This window comes from Ambystoma mexicanum, chromosome 7q (assembly GCF_040938575.1).
Source record: "Ambystoma mexicanum isolate Mex_15411 chromosome 7q, UKY_AmexF1_1, whole genome shotgun sequence".
Lineage (NCBI taxonomy): Eukaryota > Metazoa > Chordata > Amphibia > Caudata > Ambystomatidae > Ambystoma > Ambystoma mexicanum.
In genome coordinates this window covers 410,049,492-410,064,271 of record NC_090941.1, presented here as the reverse complement: position 1 = coordinate 410,064,271, position 14,780 = coordinate 410,049,492, and the positions used below count along the sequence as shown (strand labels likewise).

At 47.0% G+C, this 14,780-nt stretch overlaps 1 protein-coding gene across 7 annotated transcripts in view; it reads right to left on the bottom strand.

Moving 5' to 3' along the window:
* The window catches only part of DIAPH3 (diaphanous related formin 3), a 2,562,783-nt gene that overhangs the window by 1,646,062 nt on the left and 901,941 nt on the right, over positions 1-14,780 (bottom strand). For all 7 annotated transcript variants that reach the window (XM_069640497.1, XM_069640493.1, XM_069640496.1 and 4 more), the window contains one exon: positions 13,097-13,215. In XM_069640497.1, coding sequence (XP_069496598.1) covers positions 13,097-13,215 — 119 coding nt within the window. The remainder of the gene's footprint in view (positions 1-13,096; positions 13,216-14,780) is intronic.

Here is a 14,780-nt window from a genome sequence, read left to right as displayed (position 1 = left end):
CCTGCACTTCTAAGCACAGTCTGAATCTATTGATGTGTGCAGTTGTACCAGCAAATCTGTTTAGATCCCGATATCTATCCCGGAACGCCTTACCACACAGCTTGATTAAATAATGATGCTAGCCACACATCTGTGTTTTTAATTATACTGAAGCCCACATCTGGCCTTACTCACTGTTTGTGCATGCACACCTAACACAGACATATACACATTGTTTATGCCACCACAACTGTCCAGCTTGTGATATCAGTCTCTGAATACCTAGCACTGAGTTATATTGAATCATTGGGCCTCATTACAAGTTGGCCATGCTCCCGGAAACACCACCACCGCAAAGTGACCCCCGCAGTGTCAACACACCCGGCAGCTCCGTTTGCGGAAACAGCGCGCCAACTCACTGCCGCACCACCAGTCACCGGCAATTCGCAACACTGTGCACATTACAGGTAGCATGGACACGGAAACATTGCCACGGAAATGACAAACACTGTGAACATCGTGCTGGTATCGCCGGCACTGCGGCCATGGCGTTAAACAGTGGCAGCTGTGCAAAATGAGGCCAGCAACACCTCATAGGCTACTGGGAGCCTACAAAAAGGCCACACCCAGACCACCTTCCAGCACAACCATGCTGTCAGCCGCCATAGCAGCATTTGGGCTAGGGAACCTACAAGCAGCAGTGCACATCGTGGCAGCACTGGGGCAGAGGAGGCGGCGCAGGAGGCAAAACGTAAACCCAGTGCCCATCCCAAACAAACGTGCAGCAGGCACCACCCCGCAGACAGCCAGCAATACCCCTCATCAGGGCCTCACCTTGGAACCTGACCTCAGGTCAAATCCACACATTATATAGGCTTGACCGGGCCTCAATCATATCCATCGTCACCCTGATTGAAGAGGACATCAGCAGCCGCATTGGCATCCGGACTGCACTCCTCCCTCCTGCCCCCCTTGCTGAAGGTAGTCTCAGTACTGCATTTCCACAGAACCGGAACATATCAGCACGGGCCATCACAACCCTGTTTTTCCAGAATACTGGTCTAGGTACTGGATGCGCTGCTGCGCCAAGCGTCAAGAGTACATTTCCCTACCCTGTACCCCTGCCCAGTTCATTGCCACCAAGTTGGCCTTCCATGCCATTGCAGGCATGCCCAATTGCATAGGTGCAATAGACTGCATGTCCAACTGTCAACTCCACGTGCGTGCAATCGAGGTGGTCTACCGCAATCGGAAGCAATTCCACTCACTGAATGTCCAGATTGTCTGCGATGCCGGACAAGTGATCACCCATTGCTGTGCACGTTTCACGGGGTCTACACACGACTCAATGGTCTTGCGGAATTCTACATTGCCACGCTACATGGAACGCTATGCGGGACAAAGCACATGGCTATTGGGTGAGTACAACTGCCAATGCATGACCCCTGCTCAATGTAATGGACAAGCACCAGATTCCACACAGTTCAACGCATACAATTTGAAATTGCCACAGCGCACAATTACATGCCCTGCCTACCTCCATGCACACCCTACCCATGGGGTGGCATTATATGCAATTATCGACATGAGGATGCGAGTCCCCCCCCCCGCCAAATGTACCTGTGCTTCCTCCATGCACACGATGTCCGCTCCCCGTGCAGTCTGCATTGCCCACATCTGGACAGCGACCTGTGTCTGCCTGATGCAGGTCTGCCCATCAAATCACAATGCCATAGTCACCCAGCACATCTGAACCCATGGGCATGGACATGTGCGCAATATGGCGTTGCCCAATATCAATCCACGAATGTAACCATCACTGATCCCTTCATGGTAATGTGATCCAAGTGTGCTCAACAGATCTATCACACAACGGATTACCAAATGGGGAATCATCAACTGCATCTGATTCAGACAGTAATACCACGAACACCAACATGTGCCCTGGCTTACACTCCCATGCAGGTGATACTAGATATGCAGTCACGCCATGACTGATGACACCCGTACGAAGGCCAACTAACACGCATGAAGAGGCCTACAACAGGGCATACATACGCACACGTGGCATGATAAAGCGTACCTTTGGACTTTTGAAGGCCAGGTTCCGCTGCCTGAGCCGATCTGGTGCCTCGCCTCACTGCAGTACAGACAGGGAAAATAGTAATTGGATGTGCGATGCTGCACAATCTGTGCATACACAGGAACATTCCACTGCCCCCGGGCATCGAGGCTGCTGATGATGACGACGATGGTGATGGGATGGGTGCACTTCCAGGCCGGAGTGCCATTGATGGACAACATGCACGTGCAGCACTCGTACACAATTTCTTTTGATACACTTCTTATGCACATTCAGCACTTCATGTGGTGGCACAACATTAAATGGTTTGTAGACACAAGAAATCAAGATTGTCCACTCGTCATTTGTATTTTCACAATAGTGTATTTTCAGGTTAACAGGGGTGACGGGAATTGGATGGAAATCAAGTACACACATGCCCCCCCTACCTCTCCAACAAACCCACCCACCAACCACGACCCCATTACAATTGTTTGGACGACAGATCAACAATACACATCCTATTTCTGTCCACGCTTGTGCCCGTACATGTCCTTTCTGGATGGTCCTGACAGCCGTGAAGACCTCCTCCGGGGACTACAAGCCACCGAACTGGAGGGTGTGCTGCTGGCAGATGGCAGTGTCGGGTTTGCAGGTGGCACATGACCCAGGAAAGCCTGTTGGGCAACAAGCATTGTCTCAGCGATATTAGACATTATATTGTTACCCACCCTGACACTCCGTGATAGGACCATGTTTGCTGTTGCAAACCGCCTGATTGCACGTGATAGCCGCCGCACAGAGGTGGCACTGCTCTCCCGTTGGAGTCTAGCCTCCTCACGTTGTAGTCTGGCCTCCTCTCGTTGCAGCCTCCCCTCCTGGAGTTCTTGCTCCACAAGCTGTGTAAGGCTTGCTTGGTGGTCCTCAATGCGCAGAAGGCGGGTGCTGAGTTCCATGAGGGAAGGTGTGGGGGAGCGCAATGGACTGTGGAGTCCCATGAGGCTGAATATGGCCAACTGTTTGGGACTGATGTTACCCCCGTCATCCACATTGTCGGGTGCATCAGCGCCCTGTTCCCCCGGCACACTGTTGACGCTGGCTGCCTCATTGTGGCTTTGAGTTGGCCGCCCACTAATGGGTGTGACGGAAGTGGCAGCAGGTGTGACTTTGATTGCCACATGCTGCCCTTCGGGTGCATCGGGGATGGAGGTGTCCGTAGCCACCGTCGGCGTGGCAGATGGTTGTGTGCCAGAGGTGGTGGAAGTGGCATCCTGGGATGTCTGTGTACGACGACCACGTGCAGTCCCCCTTGTTGTTGGCTGTTCCGAGTCACTGTCGGTTGATGTGCCTGTGGGGGAATGTAGGGCATGCTGTTAGTTGTGTGGCAGGATGTGAATGGGGCAATCACATGCAACGCACTCCTCATACTTGGTCCACTTGCATGTACACACATTTGATGGGTGCATTCTCTGGCGTCCGCAGCCGATCTTTATGCTCCTTTGAAATTGACTCAGGGTCGTAGGCTCCCCGCTCAACCTTGGTTCACCGACCAGCTCTGAGCATCTCGCCTCCAACTTAGGCAAGCTGAACGCAAATGGCGTGCATGCTATAGTCCCGCGCTTAGAGAGCTATATAAACTTAATTTGGCCACCTATCTGACCAGCGTAAAACTGGCGAAATCCAATTTTTTCGCCCAGAAAATTGAACACGCGTTGTGCAAGCCTAAGGCTCTTTTCTCCATTGTGCACTCGCTAGCCTCCTCGGAGTCTCTTACCTCTATGGTTAAACCCTCGCAGGAATTGTGTAACGACTTGGCTTCTTTTTTTATTACTAAAATTGATGTTATTCGAGCCAACATCGCAAAATCTCTCGCTTTATTGCCTCCCGACACCACCTCTTTTGTCCCCCCTCCTCCCGTTGACACTCCTGCAAGTTGGTCTTCTTTCCCTCTGTTCACCAAAGCAGAAGTCTTGGCAGCCATCTTGAAGATCAAATCATCCTCCCCCGAGGATGCTATTCCGGCTGTTATGATGAAAACGATTGCCCCTGACTTTTTATCTGACATCACGAGGGCGATAAATAACTCTTGCCAGGCTGGCCTGGTGCCATCGGAGTTGAAATCTGCAAGAGTTATTCCTCTCCTGAAGAAGCCCTCCTTGGACCCCACTGCCCCGGCTAATTTCCATCCTATTTCTCTTCTCCCTTTTCTGTCTAAACTTTTGGAATCGTTAGTTACTCCTTTACTGTCCTCTTTTCTGGAGTCCTCTAAAGTCCTTGATCATGCACAGACTGGTTTCAGGCCAGGTAGAGGTACTGAGAGTGTCCTTGTCTCTGTGCAAGATGATTTGTCCAGACTTGTCGATGCTGGCGGAGCTGGGGCTCTGATCCTGTTAGACCTCTCCGCCGCTTTCGACGCGGTAGACCATTCCATCCTCCTCTCTCGCAGATTGGGATCTCCGGCTCTGTTCTTGCCTGGTTCACTTCTTTTCTTTTGAATCACACGCAGACTCTTGCAATGCCTCCTTTTCTATCTACTCCATGCTACTCCTCACTGATGAGCCCCAACAAGGGCGAAACATGTTTGGGGATGCTTGTGGTCTCGTGCAGAAGGGATGTGGCCTAGCAGTTCGGGCTGGACCGCCCCTTTTGGGGTGGGGCCAAGCCCGATTTGCATATGGTCTTTCACTTCTGTAATGGCTTGGCAGGCGAAGAACGGTGGTCTGGAGGGTTGCCCAGAGCATTGCCAGTGGTTAAGATTAATTCTAAACCTTCCAGCCACCACCTCTTTGTTTTTCCTTAAGAGGGTCATGCCTTTGATCCATGAAGCCCTTCGTCCTCCCGTGGTGGCTGCGTTAGTGCTCTCATGGCTGGACTATTGTAATTCATTATACTTGGCACAACCGATTGGTCTCATCCATCGACTCCAGCGAATGCAGAACCTTGCAGCCAGGCTAGCCACTGGCTCCCCTTATGGGGCTCACATCACGCCAGTCCTACGCCAACTTCACAAGCTGCCGGTGAAGCAGCAAATCCATTTCAAGTCTTTGTGCATCGTCCACCGGGCTATTCATGCCCAGGGTGCTGAATTTCTACAGACTAAATTCACTAGATATATACCGTTTTGGGATCTCCGTTCTGCGAGCTCCAACCAGTTGATCGTTCCTAGAGTTAATCGGAAAAGGCTCGGCAGCAGAGCATTTTCTATTGCCGCGCCCAAACTGTGGAACAGTCTACCCCCGGTACTGAAAGCCATTGCCGACCATCTTGGTTTTAGAAGAGCTCTGAAAACCTACCTGTTCTAAGCTCTGGTTTTCCCATTGGTTCTCTCTCGGCTGAGCAGCCTCCTTTTCTAGAGCCATGCTGCCTCTGGGCGACCGTGCGCTTTACAAATTGCAATAACATAACATAACATGCACTCAGGTGTGTGGATCACGGCTTGCGCACAGTTGCACGCCGTCTGCCTGTCCTGGTGGTGTTGTCACATGGGCGTGTTGCGTGGTGATTGGTGGATGTGCGGTGTGCCTCCAGGTCCCGACTTCAGTGGGGGGGGGGGATTGTGGGTCATTGGTGGATGTGTTGTGTGCTTCTAGGCCCTGATTGGGTGTGGGGGGGTGAGGGGATTTCATCATTCGTACTCATGGCTTTGCACTCTGTGTACTTACCAGCCTCGCCAGGTGTGCCGGCTCCGACCTCTGCTCCGCCAACTCCCTCGATCCCCTCGAGGTGCATGCCACTGCTGCATCTCTCCTCCCAGGTCTGGAGCTTCAGGGGTAAAGCAGGTCCTCCTCCAGTGCTCATGCTGTGATGCTGATGTGCTGCCATAATGCCGCCGCTCTCTTTCCGCGATCACTGTGTTTCCGGGACCGGTATTTTTTCTGTTTCAAAGACAGCAGTGGCAGATATGGATGTACCGCACAGTGCATCCGTCTCCATGGGTGTTTGCGTTACGGCGGTGACACCATTTCCGCAATGGTCTGGTGTGCGCGACCGACCACCCGTAATCGCACCTTATTACTGCATGCTTGCGGTCAAGGAAACGGTGTCACCGACTTCACGGAAACAACGGATTTCGGACCGGCCAACTCGTAATGAGGCCCATTGTCTTTTAAGTAGTATAGCTCAATAAACTTCTGCCCATGACACTTAGCTAGATTGAGTTTGGCTTAGCTGGAAATCCTAGCTAAAAACTAATCTTTATTGCCCCATTGTGTTAAACTGCATGACTAGAAATGATCTAGACTAAATCTGTGTCTAGCAGAAAATCTGTCTGTTTAGCTCATTATACTGCTGATCCCATAACGCATAGCTACTCTGACCATGGCTTGCCTGCATGTTTAGATTGAATCTGTATTTAGCATCCATTAACTAGATTTGCTGCATGCATACCTTACACATTAGCTTCTAATCATTGAGGTAGTCATCACAACAATGTTGCTTCTCAAACTGCTCACCGCATACCTCACACAACTAAAATTCACTCTTTGTAATTGACTGTATATTAAAAACATAGGTGAGTGCATCACAACACAGAACTAGATGGAAACATTGTTGGCCCCACAACTTTATGGCTCTTTTATACTACAACCTGCATAGCTAGCATATGACATGACAATTATATTCGACCACAACTGCATAGTTGACATAGGGGCACTGCCCCGAAAATTGACAATCCTGTAGTAACCCTTAAAGTGAGTACCACACAGTGGCAAAAAAAGGTGCCCCAGCCGAGGACCATCACAGCACACCTTAATTACCCCGCTATCAATCACTAAGGGCGAGTGGGAGTGCACTCCAAGCTGGCCAACAGTGAATCCAGACAGTCACAGCAGGTCACACAGATCTGGCAGCTGCCACCTGCTGCAATATGTATGCACACCATGGGGTATCCACGTAGAGGAAAGGGAGGAGGTGTCGCAAGCAGTACTGCAGCCTGGTGTCTCCACAGGGAATCCAATCCCAAAACCCAGCAAGCAGCTGAGTCGCAGCCTATGGCAGCCACCTCACCCCAAGCTCCCGAGCCTCCAAACACCAGGGGCGGGCACCCAACCGCGGCGAACGCAGGCCTGGCTCCCGTCACAAGCCCCCAAGGCAGTTTGTCATCCGGTTGACAGCGCACTGCTCCCCACAGGCTCTCTGCAACAAAGATCTGCAGGGCTCGCCAGAGCGGGCTGCACAGCTCCACCAGTCCCGCTGTAGATGCCGGCCCAGCTGAAGCGATATCAGGTTTCACAATGCTGCAACCGCAGTGCCACCTCCAATATCGCAGTTTCACTAAGTCTATCCAAACCGGAAACCGACCGAATCGACACTGGGGAATCCCGCATCAAAATCCAGCAGGTTTTCACCCCAATCAGTGTACAAACAGCATGTGGCTGCCTCCTCCTCCATCCGACCCACCACTGAGCTCAAGAGCCAGCGGTCATCACAGTCTTAAGCTCACAAGCGTCCCCACAATTTCTAACCTGCTTAACTAATGCATAGCTCCATCCCTAGCATTTTAGGATGTTGAATCTGTATTTGTGCCTCCACAATACCTGCACTTTTTAATGTAGTCTATATACCTAGTACACAACTAGTTAACCTTTATACGTGTGCCTATGATGCAAAACTCCACCACATTCATAACTGGATTATTTCAATGGCGGACTGTACTGCCCCTAAGAAACCTTTCAAAAGCTCTAAATAAACAAAAACAAAAAAACCAAATGGGTCACCTTAGACAAAATTACTTATAGGAAAATCAGAAACTGGAGAAACAATACGCTAAGAAATTCATCTACCATCAAACCGTTACACCTTTGCTGGCCTGAAGTACTCCAAGCAAAGAAAGCACACTATTCCAAATGCATTAATTTGGAGCATCACAGCAAAAGGGAAATGTAGAAGATCAGAGAATTAAAACAGACAGCCTGCAACACAGGCCCTGCCCCTACACAAGAGCTCTGTGACCACATTGCTGCACACTTCAACCACAATATCCTTGAAATCCACAATCACCATGATAATAAAGGATGCTCCCACTGACACGCTGCCAATAAAATCCCACTAACACTTCCAACTACCTTCTCTTTATTATCTTCTCTTCTGTCTGCAGAGGACCCACAAGCTACCATTGGCTCAGGCAACCCATCAGAATCTCCTGAGGAACCATGCCCCCGCCCCCCAATCTTTACAAATCAATCATGAAATCTCCAGACTTGGCATCCATCTTCCTATCCTGCCTCAATGACTCCATCAGTACTGGAAGAGTACCAGGTCAGCTGAAATCGCCATACATCAAACCTTTGCTTAAAAAGCCTAGTGCTGACCTGACACATGCTTCATCTCAAACTTCTGGAAAAATTCATATATTACCAACTCATGGTTTTCCTTGAAACAGCCAAACTGGTTAATGAGGCCCAGCACAGATTTAGACCCACTAGGATTACAGAATCTGCTCTATGTTCGATCTGGAATACACTTAAAAGCAATACAGATGAAAGCTTAGAGTGCACTCATCCTGCTAGACATCTCAGCCGCTTTTGACTCAGCCGCCACGAGATCCTCCTAAGAATACAGGAAGATGCTGGTATTAAAGAACCAGCTCTACACTGAATCACCTTCTTCCTCACAGATATAACAGAAACCACTATCTTGGGCCACTACAATTCCCGGACTCCCCCACTTTTTTATGGAGCAGCCCAACACCCCTACTAGACATCAATAAACCTGTCATCTCCTGCTACAACTAAACGGATGACACAATCTACAAATTTGTGAATCACCCATCACCAAACGGCCCCAGTCATTAAAAACTGTTTTGCACGGGTGGACACATGCATGACAGCAAACAGACTAAAAGTTAACACTAGACAACCATGACTGATGATCTGTAATCCTGCATGTTCTTACTCGACCACAGTCCCTTGGCCTGACAAGATGAGCCGATGCACAAACCAGTCAACCACAGTAATGAATCTTGGAACGACAATGGACAAACTCACTCTTGATCCACAGGTCAAAGCCATCATCAGAAGCCATTTCTCCTAGCTGTGCATGCTACCCTGCATTTTACCTTACTTAACGTTCACCCACAGTGCCTTCATAATTTCTCTAATACTATCCAAACTAGACTACGCAAACCACCTCCATCTTGGACTCTCAGATTACTTAATGTGGAAATGTCAAAGAGTTCAAAATGCAGCAGCAAGACAACTTTTCCGAATTAAGTGATTTGAACATACAATGCCAACTTTACATATTCTCCAGTGGCTACCCATCAATTTCCAAAACGTTATATCGCCTGTTGTTCATACCACTGAAGTGCGCTTCAACATTACACTCTTTCCAGAACACTTCGGTCCAGCAATGCTGAACTAGTATTAGTACCCAACTTTAACAAGGAACAGCCAAGAGGATCCTCCGTCAGTTATGGCTACAAAACTGTGGAACACCCTAACCAGAACTTGCCACCTCGAAGTGAACCATCTGACTTTCAAAAAACAGCTAAAGCAGGGTTGTCTAACTCCAGGCTTTGAGGGCCGGAAACATGTTGAATTTGCAAGATACCCCTCATTAATAACATATCATATCAATATTAATGAGACAAATGTGCATACAATATATGCACATTTTTTTCTCAGGCATATTGATGAATATCCTGAAAACTCATCAGGATTCGAGCGCTTAAGACCTGGAGGTGGACAACCCTGATCTAAAGACTTGGCTCTTCAACCAAACACTTTGAAAGAAATAAAAATAATAGCAAACCACAAAAAACTGTGAACCTTAAACTTGGCCTAATTTACAACAAGCAATTTTGGAAACTCTTTGGAATACCATCTGTGAAAAACCAATTTGATTTATAGAACCTTTGCTGCGTGACACTGGTCCACATGTTATCTCACTGATATCTACAATCAAGAGCCACAAATCGACTATCCCTCATTTCCCCCACCTCCCTCCTCCACCCCCCATCCCTCAACGTACTCCTCACTACTAAATTCTGCATCCTTACTCCTGCCACACTCCTTCAAATGACCTCCAGGTCTAGTGTACTTAACAGATTCAGGCCCTACCAGTCTTCTAACAACCACCATGCTGTCCATTTTTGCACTCCAAAATATGGGCGCTACCCAAATGTCTAACCTGCCTGGCGGCTACCATCCACAAACATTGAGAGTTTCATATCGGCACACAGCTAACGGGTACTTCTGACCTGCACTCATCAACACCAAAGTTTTCTGCATCTGCCTTTCACGCTATCCAACTAACCCACCCTAAAAAGAAGCAAATCCCAATCGCCAAGATCCCCAGCAAGAAAGTTGAAGTTACATGTCAGGATTTGGAAAGGTTTGATCATTATTCACAAGGGAATTGGTAAATGCACTATTACCATTGGGTCATCCGTCACATTCTTGACTTGTAGACAACGGCTTTCTCCCTTGACCAGCACATTTCTGTGCATCTTCCTCCTACTAACGCTCAAAGCTAGGCAGGAAGATCTGAATGTAATATTATGGAAAGTATCACAGATCTCGATCCTCCAGATATTCTGGCTCCGAGATATGATCAAGTTCTGCTGGAAATGCTTAATTAAGTGGCACCTGTGAAGACTAATATGGCTAGGGACAAGCAGAACCAGCGAAGTTGGTTCTCTACCGAACTCATCAAGTTAAAACAAGAGAAGAGGGCAGCAGAACGTCACTGGAACAAAAATAAAACGGAGGAATATAAAGCCACTTGGAAGAATGTAGAATAACGGTACAGGGACGGTATATTCAAAGCTAAGAAAACTTGGAGAAATCACACTTAAAGGCCGACTCTTTCTCCCCTACAATGGACTGCTCTAACATTCAACAAGCTTTTGCAGACAAAATCACTGGAGCACATAGAACAATTGCTGCATAATCTGCTTCAGTTACATTACCCGAAAATGGTGTAATATCTTCTAGTGAGAACTGCTCACTTTTTAGCTTCTCACCCATTTCAGTGCAGGCCATGGAGGAAGTATTAAGGAAAATGCGTCCCACATCTTGTAATGGTGGTATCCTGGCTGCTAAAATTGTTTTGAACAATTTTGGTTCCTTCGCACCTTTCTCAAAACGTTTTACTAATGCCACTTTTTCCCATGGAACGATTCCGGATGACGTTAAGAAGGTAGTGGTTACACCACTACTAAAAAAGGCAGGACTGGACCCTAAAAATGTGAACTTTAGACCCATCACAAATGTTAATTTTCTTTTGAAAGTTGTAGATCGAGTAGCCACTATACAACTACAAGAACACCTGGATAGGGCTAATACCTTGCATCTCAGGCAGTCTGGATTCAGAGCGCACCACGGCACAGAGTGCGTTACTGGATCTTCAAATCCAGATGTTGGACACTATGGACAGGAGTAACGTTTGATCTCCTGGACCATAGGAAACCTTTAGCTACATTATCTTCTGTGAGCCAGAGCTCGCCATCAGCAGTCGAGTGGACTGAGTTATTCCTGTCGGGCAGGATAAGTATGTTGGGGACTGGCGTTCTCCGCTCAAAAAACATCTAACTGCAGAGTTCCACAAGGAGCGCGTCCGTCTCCTGCACTCTTTAAGGTCTACCTACGCCCCTTGTTTAACATTCTAGATGGAGTAGGAGCCAGATTCATAAACTATGCTAATGACACTCAGTTATTGATTGAGCGGAGTGGGGAGTATGCCAAGGATGTAAGCAAAATTCAAAATATTTACTAACTGGTTAAAACTAGATGGCCGCTATCTGGCTCTGCCTGCACAGTGCAAAGACCAAGATTCAGATTTGTGGGTGCCCCCAAGCAAGAATGAAATTGGACCCATGTTATTCAGAATTCTCCATCAATGGCCATTGCATTAAAAGACTAGACAACATTAAAACTCTGGGAGTGACAGTAGACCACTCACTATGTGCTGATGCTCAGGTGGAAAATGTAGTTAAACAGTACACTACCATCTAGACTATTCAGGCTGGTGAAACCTTATGTCATGAGCAAGAACTGTGAAACCTTAGAAGAGCTACCATTATGCCTCATATAGATTATTGCAATACGCTCCTAGGTGGAGCAAGCAAGAACAGTCTTAATAAAATTCAAATTCTTCAAAATGAAACGGTTTGAATGATCGAAAACAAAAAAAACATAAAACCCACGCTAGGAGGGAACTTTCATTGGTTGCCTGTCATGTCCAGGATTACCTTCAAAATCCTCAGCTTGACACAAATGTCTGCATGGATCTGCAGCAGTGTATCTCAAAGTAGGTCTCACCCTACAACCACAGGGAAGAATAACAAGATCCAATGATACCCTTTAGTTTATATGCCCGTTTATATGCCCGAACGTTAAAAACATGAGGAAGGGGACCGCTCCTTTCCGGTACTAGCAACACATGCCTGGAATGGATTACCAGCTGAGCTGCGTACAGAGAAGAGTCTTTTTACATATCGTAAGCAGTTTAAGACCATACTATTCAACTAGGACCTACATTTGTTCATGCTGATCCATTAGCTAATGTTTCTCTCACTGTTGTACTTTTTTTTCCATGTGCGCCCTGATGCCTGCAGTTCGCAGCGCGTTATAAGCAATAAAATAAATACAAATAAGTGTGCCAGAGTACATGGATTGAATATGACTTGTGGGCACCATTTCTGCAAAGTGTGTAACTATAGCAAGCATTTGTGGAAGTCTGACCTACCACTCAAAATTCCATTTGGTTGGCTTGAATATTGTACTTTTTGGCCGAGAAGTGGGCATGTTAATAGCATCTGTTTGAACAACAGTCAAAACTTGTAACTGACATAATTCCATGTGTCACTAAGTGGGAAGCCCTGCAGCGTATGGAGGAACTGGCTATGGGATAATGCTTCAATTGCTTCAATTGAACAAATGTTTCCATTGATTTGCACAGCACATGCATCAGGGTCAGCCAGTACCAAGTATTGCGTTGCGTGAATTTCAACCCGGCATGAGCCAGAAACTAATCGACTTGCATGAATGTACGTTGCAAAACAAGTAATCGTGGCAAATTACATGATGGGATTCTGGTTGCACTACAGAAGGATATTCCACTTCAGATCTGATGTCTTCCAAGCGGTGGGAGAACTCCATCAGGTCTTCCTCTTTATGCTCATCGAACACTCGGAGCTGGATATCCAGGGCATCATTCTTAATAAGCTTCAGTTGCTGCAGTACAAAGTCACAAATTACTGTAAGGGTCTTTCAATAACATTTCAATTAATCGCTCACAAACAAAAAGGCATATTGCACACCAGCACCGCTATTTCTATTTTAATTAACACATAGGACGAAACTAATTGGAGCTTATTTATCAAGCTGTGCTTTTAGACCGCAAGGCCATTAATGCATCTTAAATTGACAGTTCAAAATTAATGAACAGTGTTCATCAATGGCATTACCATTTCAGATTATGACAATGTTTCCTTCATGTGGTAAACTTAAAGGAAAAATAAGCTCATTTTCTTCGAGTTTAAGTCTGTGCGTTTCTTAAATGGTATTAGCAGGCAATCTTTCTGTGCACTAGCCTGCCAACATCATTAAAGTCCATTCTGGATTTCCAAAATACCCAAAGATTGTTTATTTGAACTTATTAATAGAATTCTTCAGCTTACTCTATGCCCTTCCGTTCGGTGACTGAGTAAATCCTAGCTACTAGCAAACCGTTTTCTTCAATGTGAGCGATCCTCGACCAACCGTCATTTACCCCCCCTCCCCGACCCCGCGCCCTTATTGCTGAATTAACCTTCTCCCAGATTTCTTAAGGATCTGCCAAAATCAAGATGACTGTTTCTGTGTAAACACAACAGCCATGGTGACTTCCAAATTCTTATGTTACTGCTTTGACAAGTGGTGAATAATTCAAACTGCTATATGCATCTCTCAGTCACCAAAATGTGCACCATTCCCGAGTCTAGAATAGCCCCCCCCCCCCGCACCCCAAGCTACCATATTACGGTTAGCTCCAGGTCGTGTTTCTGCCTTCATAGCACTCCAGTTTCCAGAGCACTAACTGTGTGGCAGCTCTCTTGCCGATGCATTGCTTTGTCCTATGTTATCAGTGTGCTTGTAGGCCAACACTAGTTAAGCATTCTAGTGTGAGCTCTAGCATATGTGTGAGGATGCGTGTGAGCGTGCACGTGGGAGTGTGCGTCAGTCATCTCCTACAGAGAGCACCCTTTCACGCTCTTTTCCTGTGGAGAGACTGGGTAACAGAGTACATGGATGCACTGTAAAACGTGATCTCACTACAGACTCCTATCAGGTCATGCTCGCGGAGCATGCTATCACTAAGTCGATGGAGTTTTGTCTACCATGAAGTACAATGGGTTCATTAATTACTTCATTTCATCTATTTTGTTATTTCCTGAACTACCGTCCCTAACTTTACTTGTTTCTATTCCTGTCCGTTGCTGCCCGTTACAAGTTAGCCTACCTCGACCTACCATGCAAGTTCTGCCAAGAGTTGGTCTCCCTCACTAGTCCTGCAGAAATGCAGCTGTGCTCAAAAGCCACCTCTGGCCCGGGTTAAAGAATGGGTGGTGATAGACGGACACAACTATTTCAACTGTATTGCTTACCCAAAAAAAGACATCAATGTAGACACTGTACTGTGACTTAAGAATCGAAAGAAAAAAAATCATGGAATGGTTATAGTGTTTGTTAAATAAAGATCTCAACAGAAATAACATATTAATATTAGTCAGTTCATCAATGACAAACTATTGAAAAAA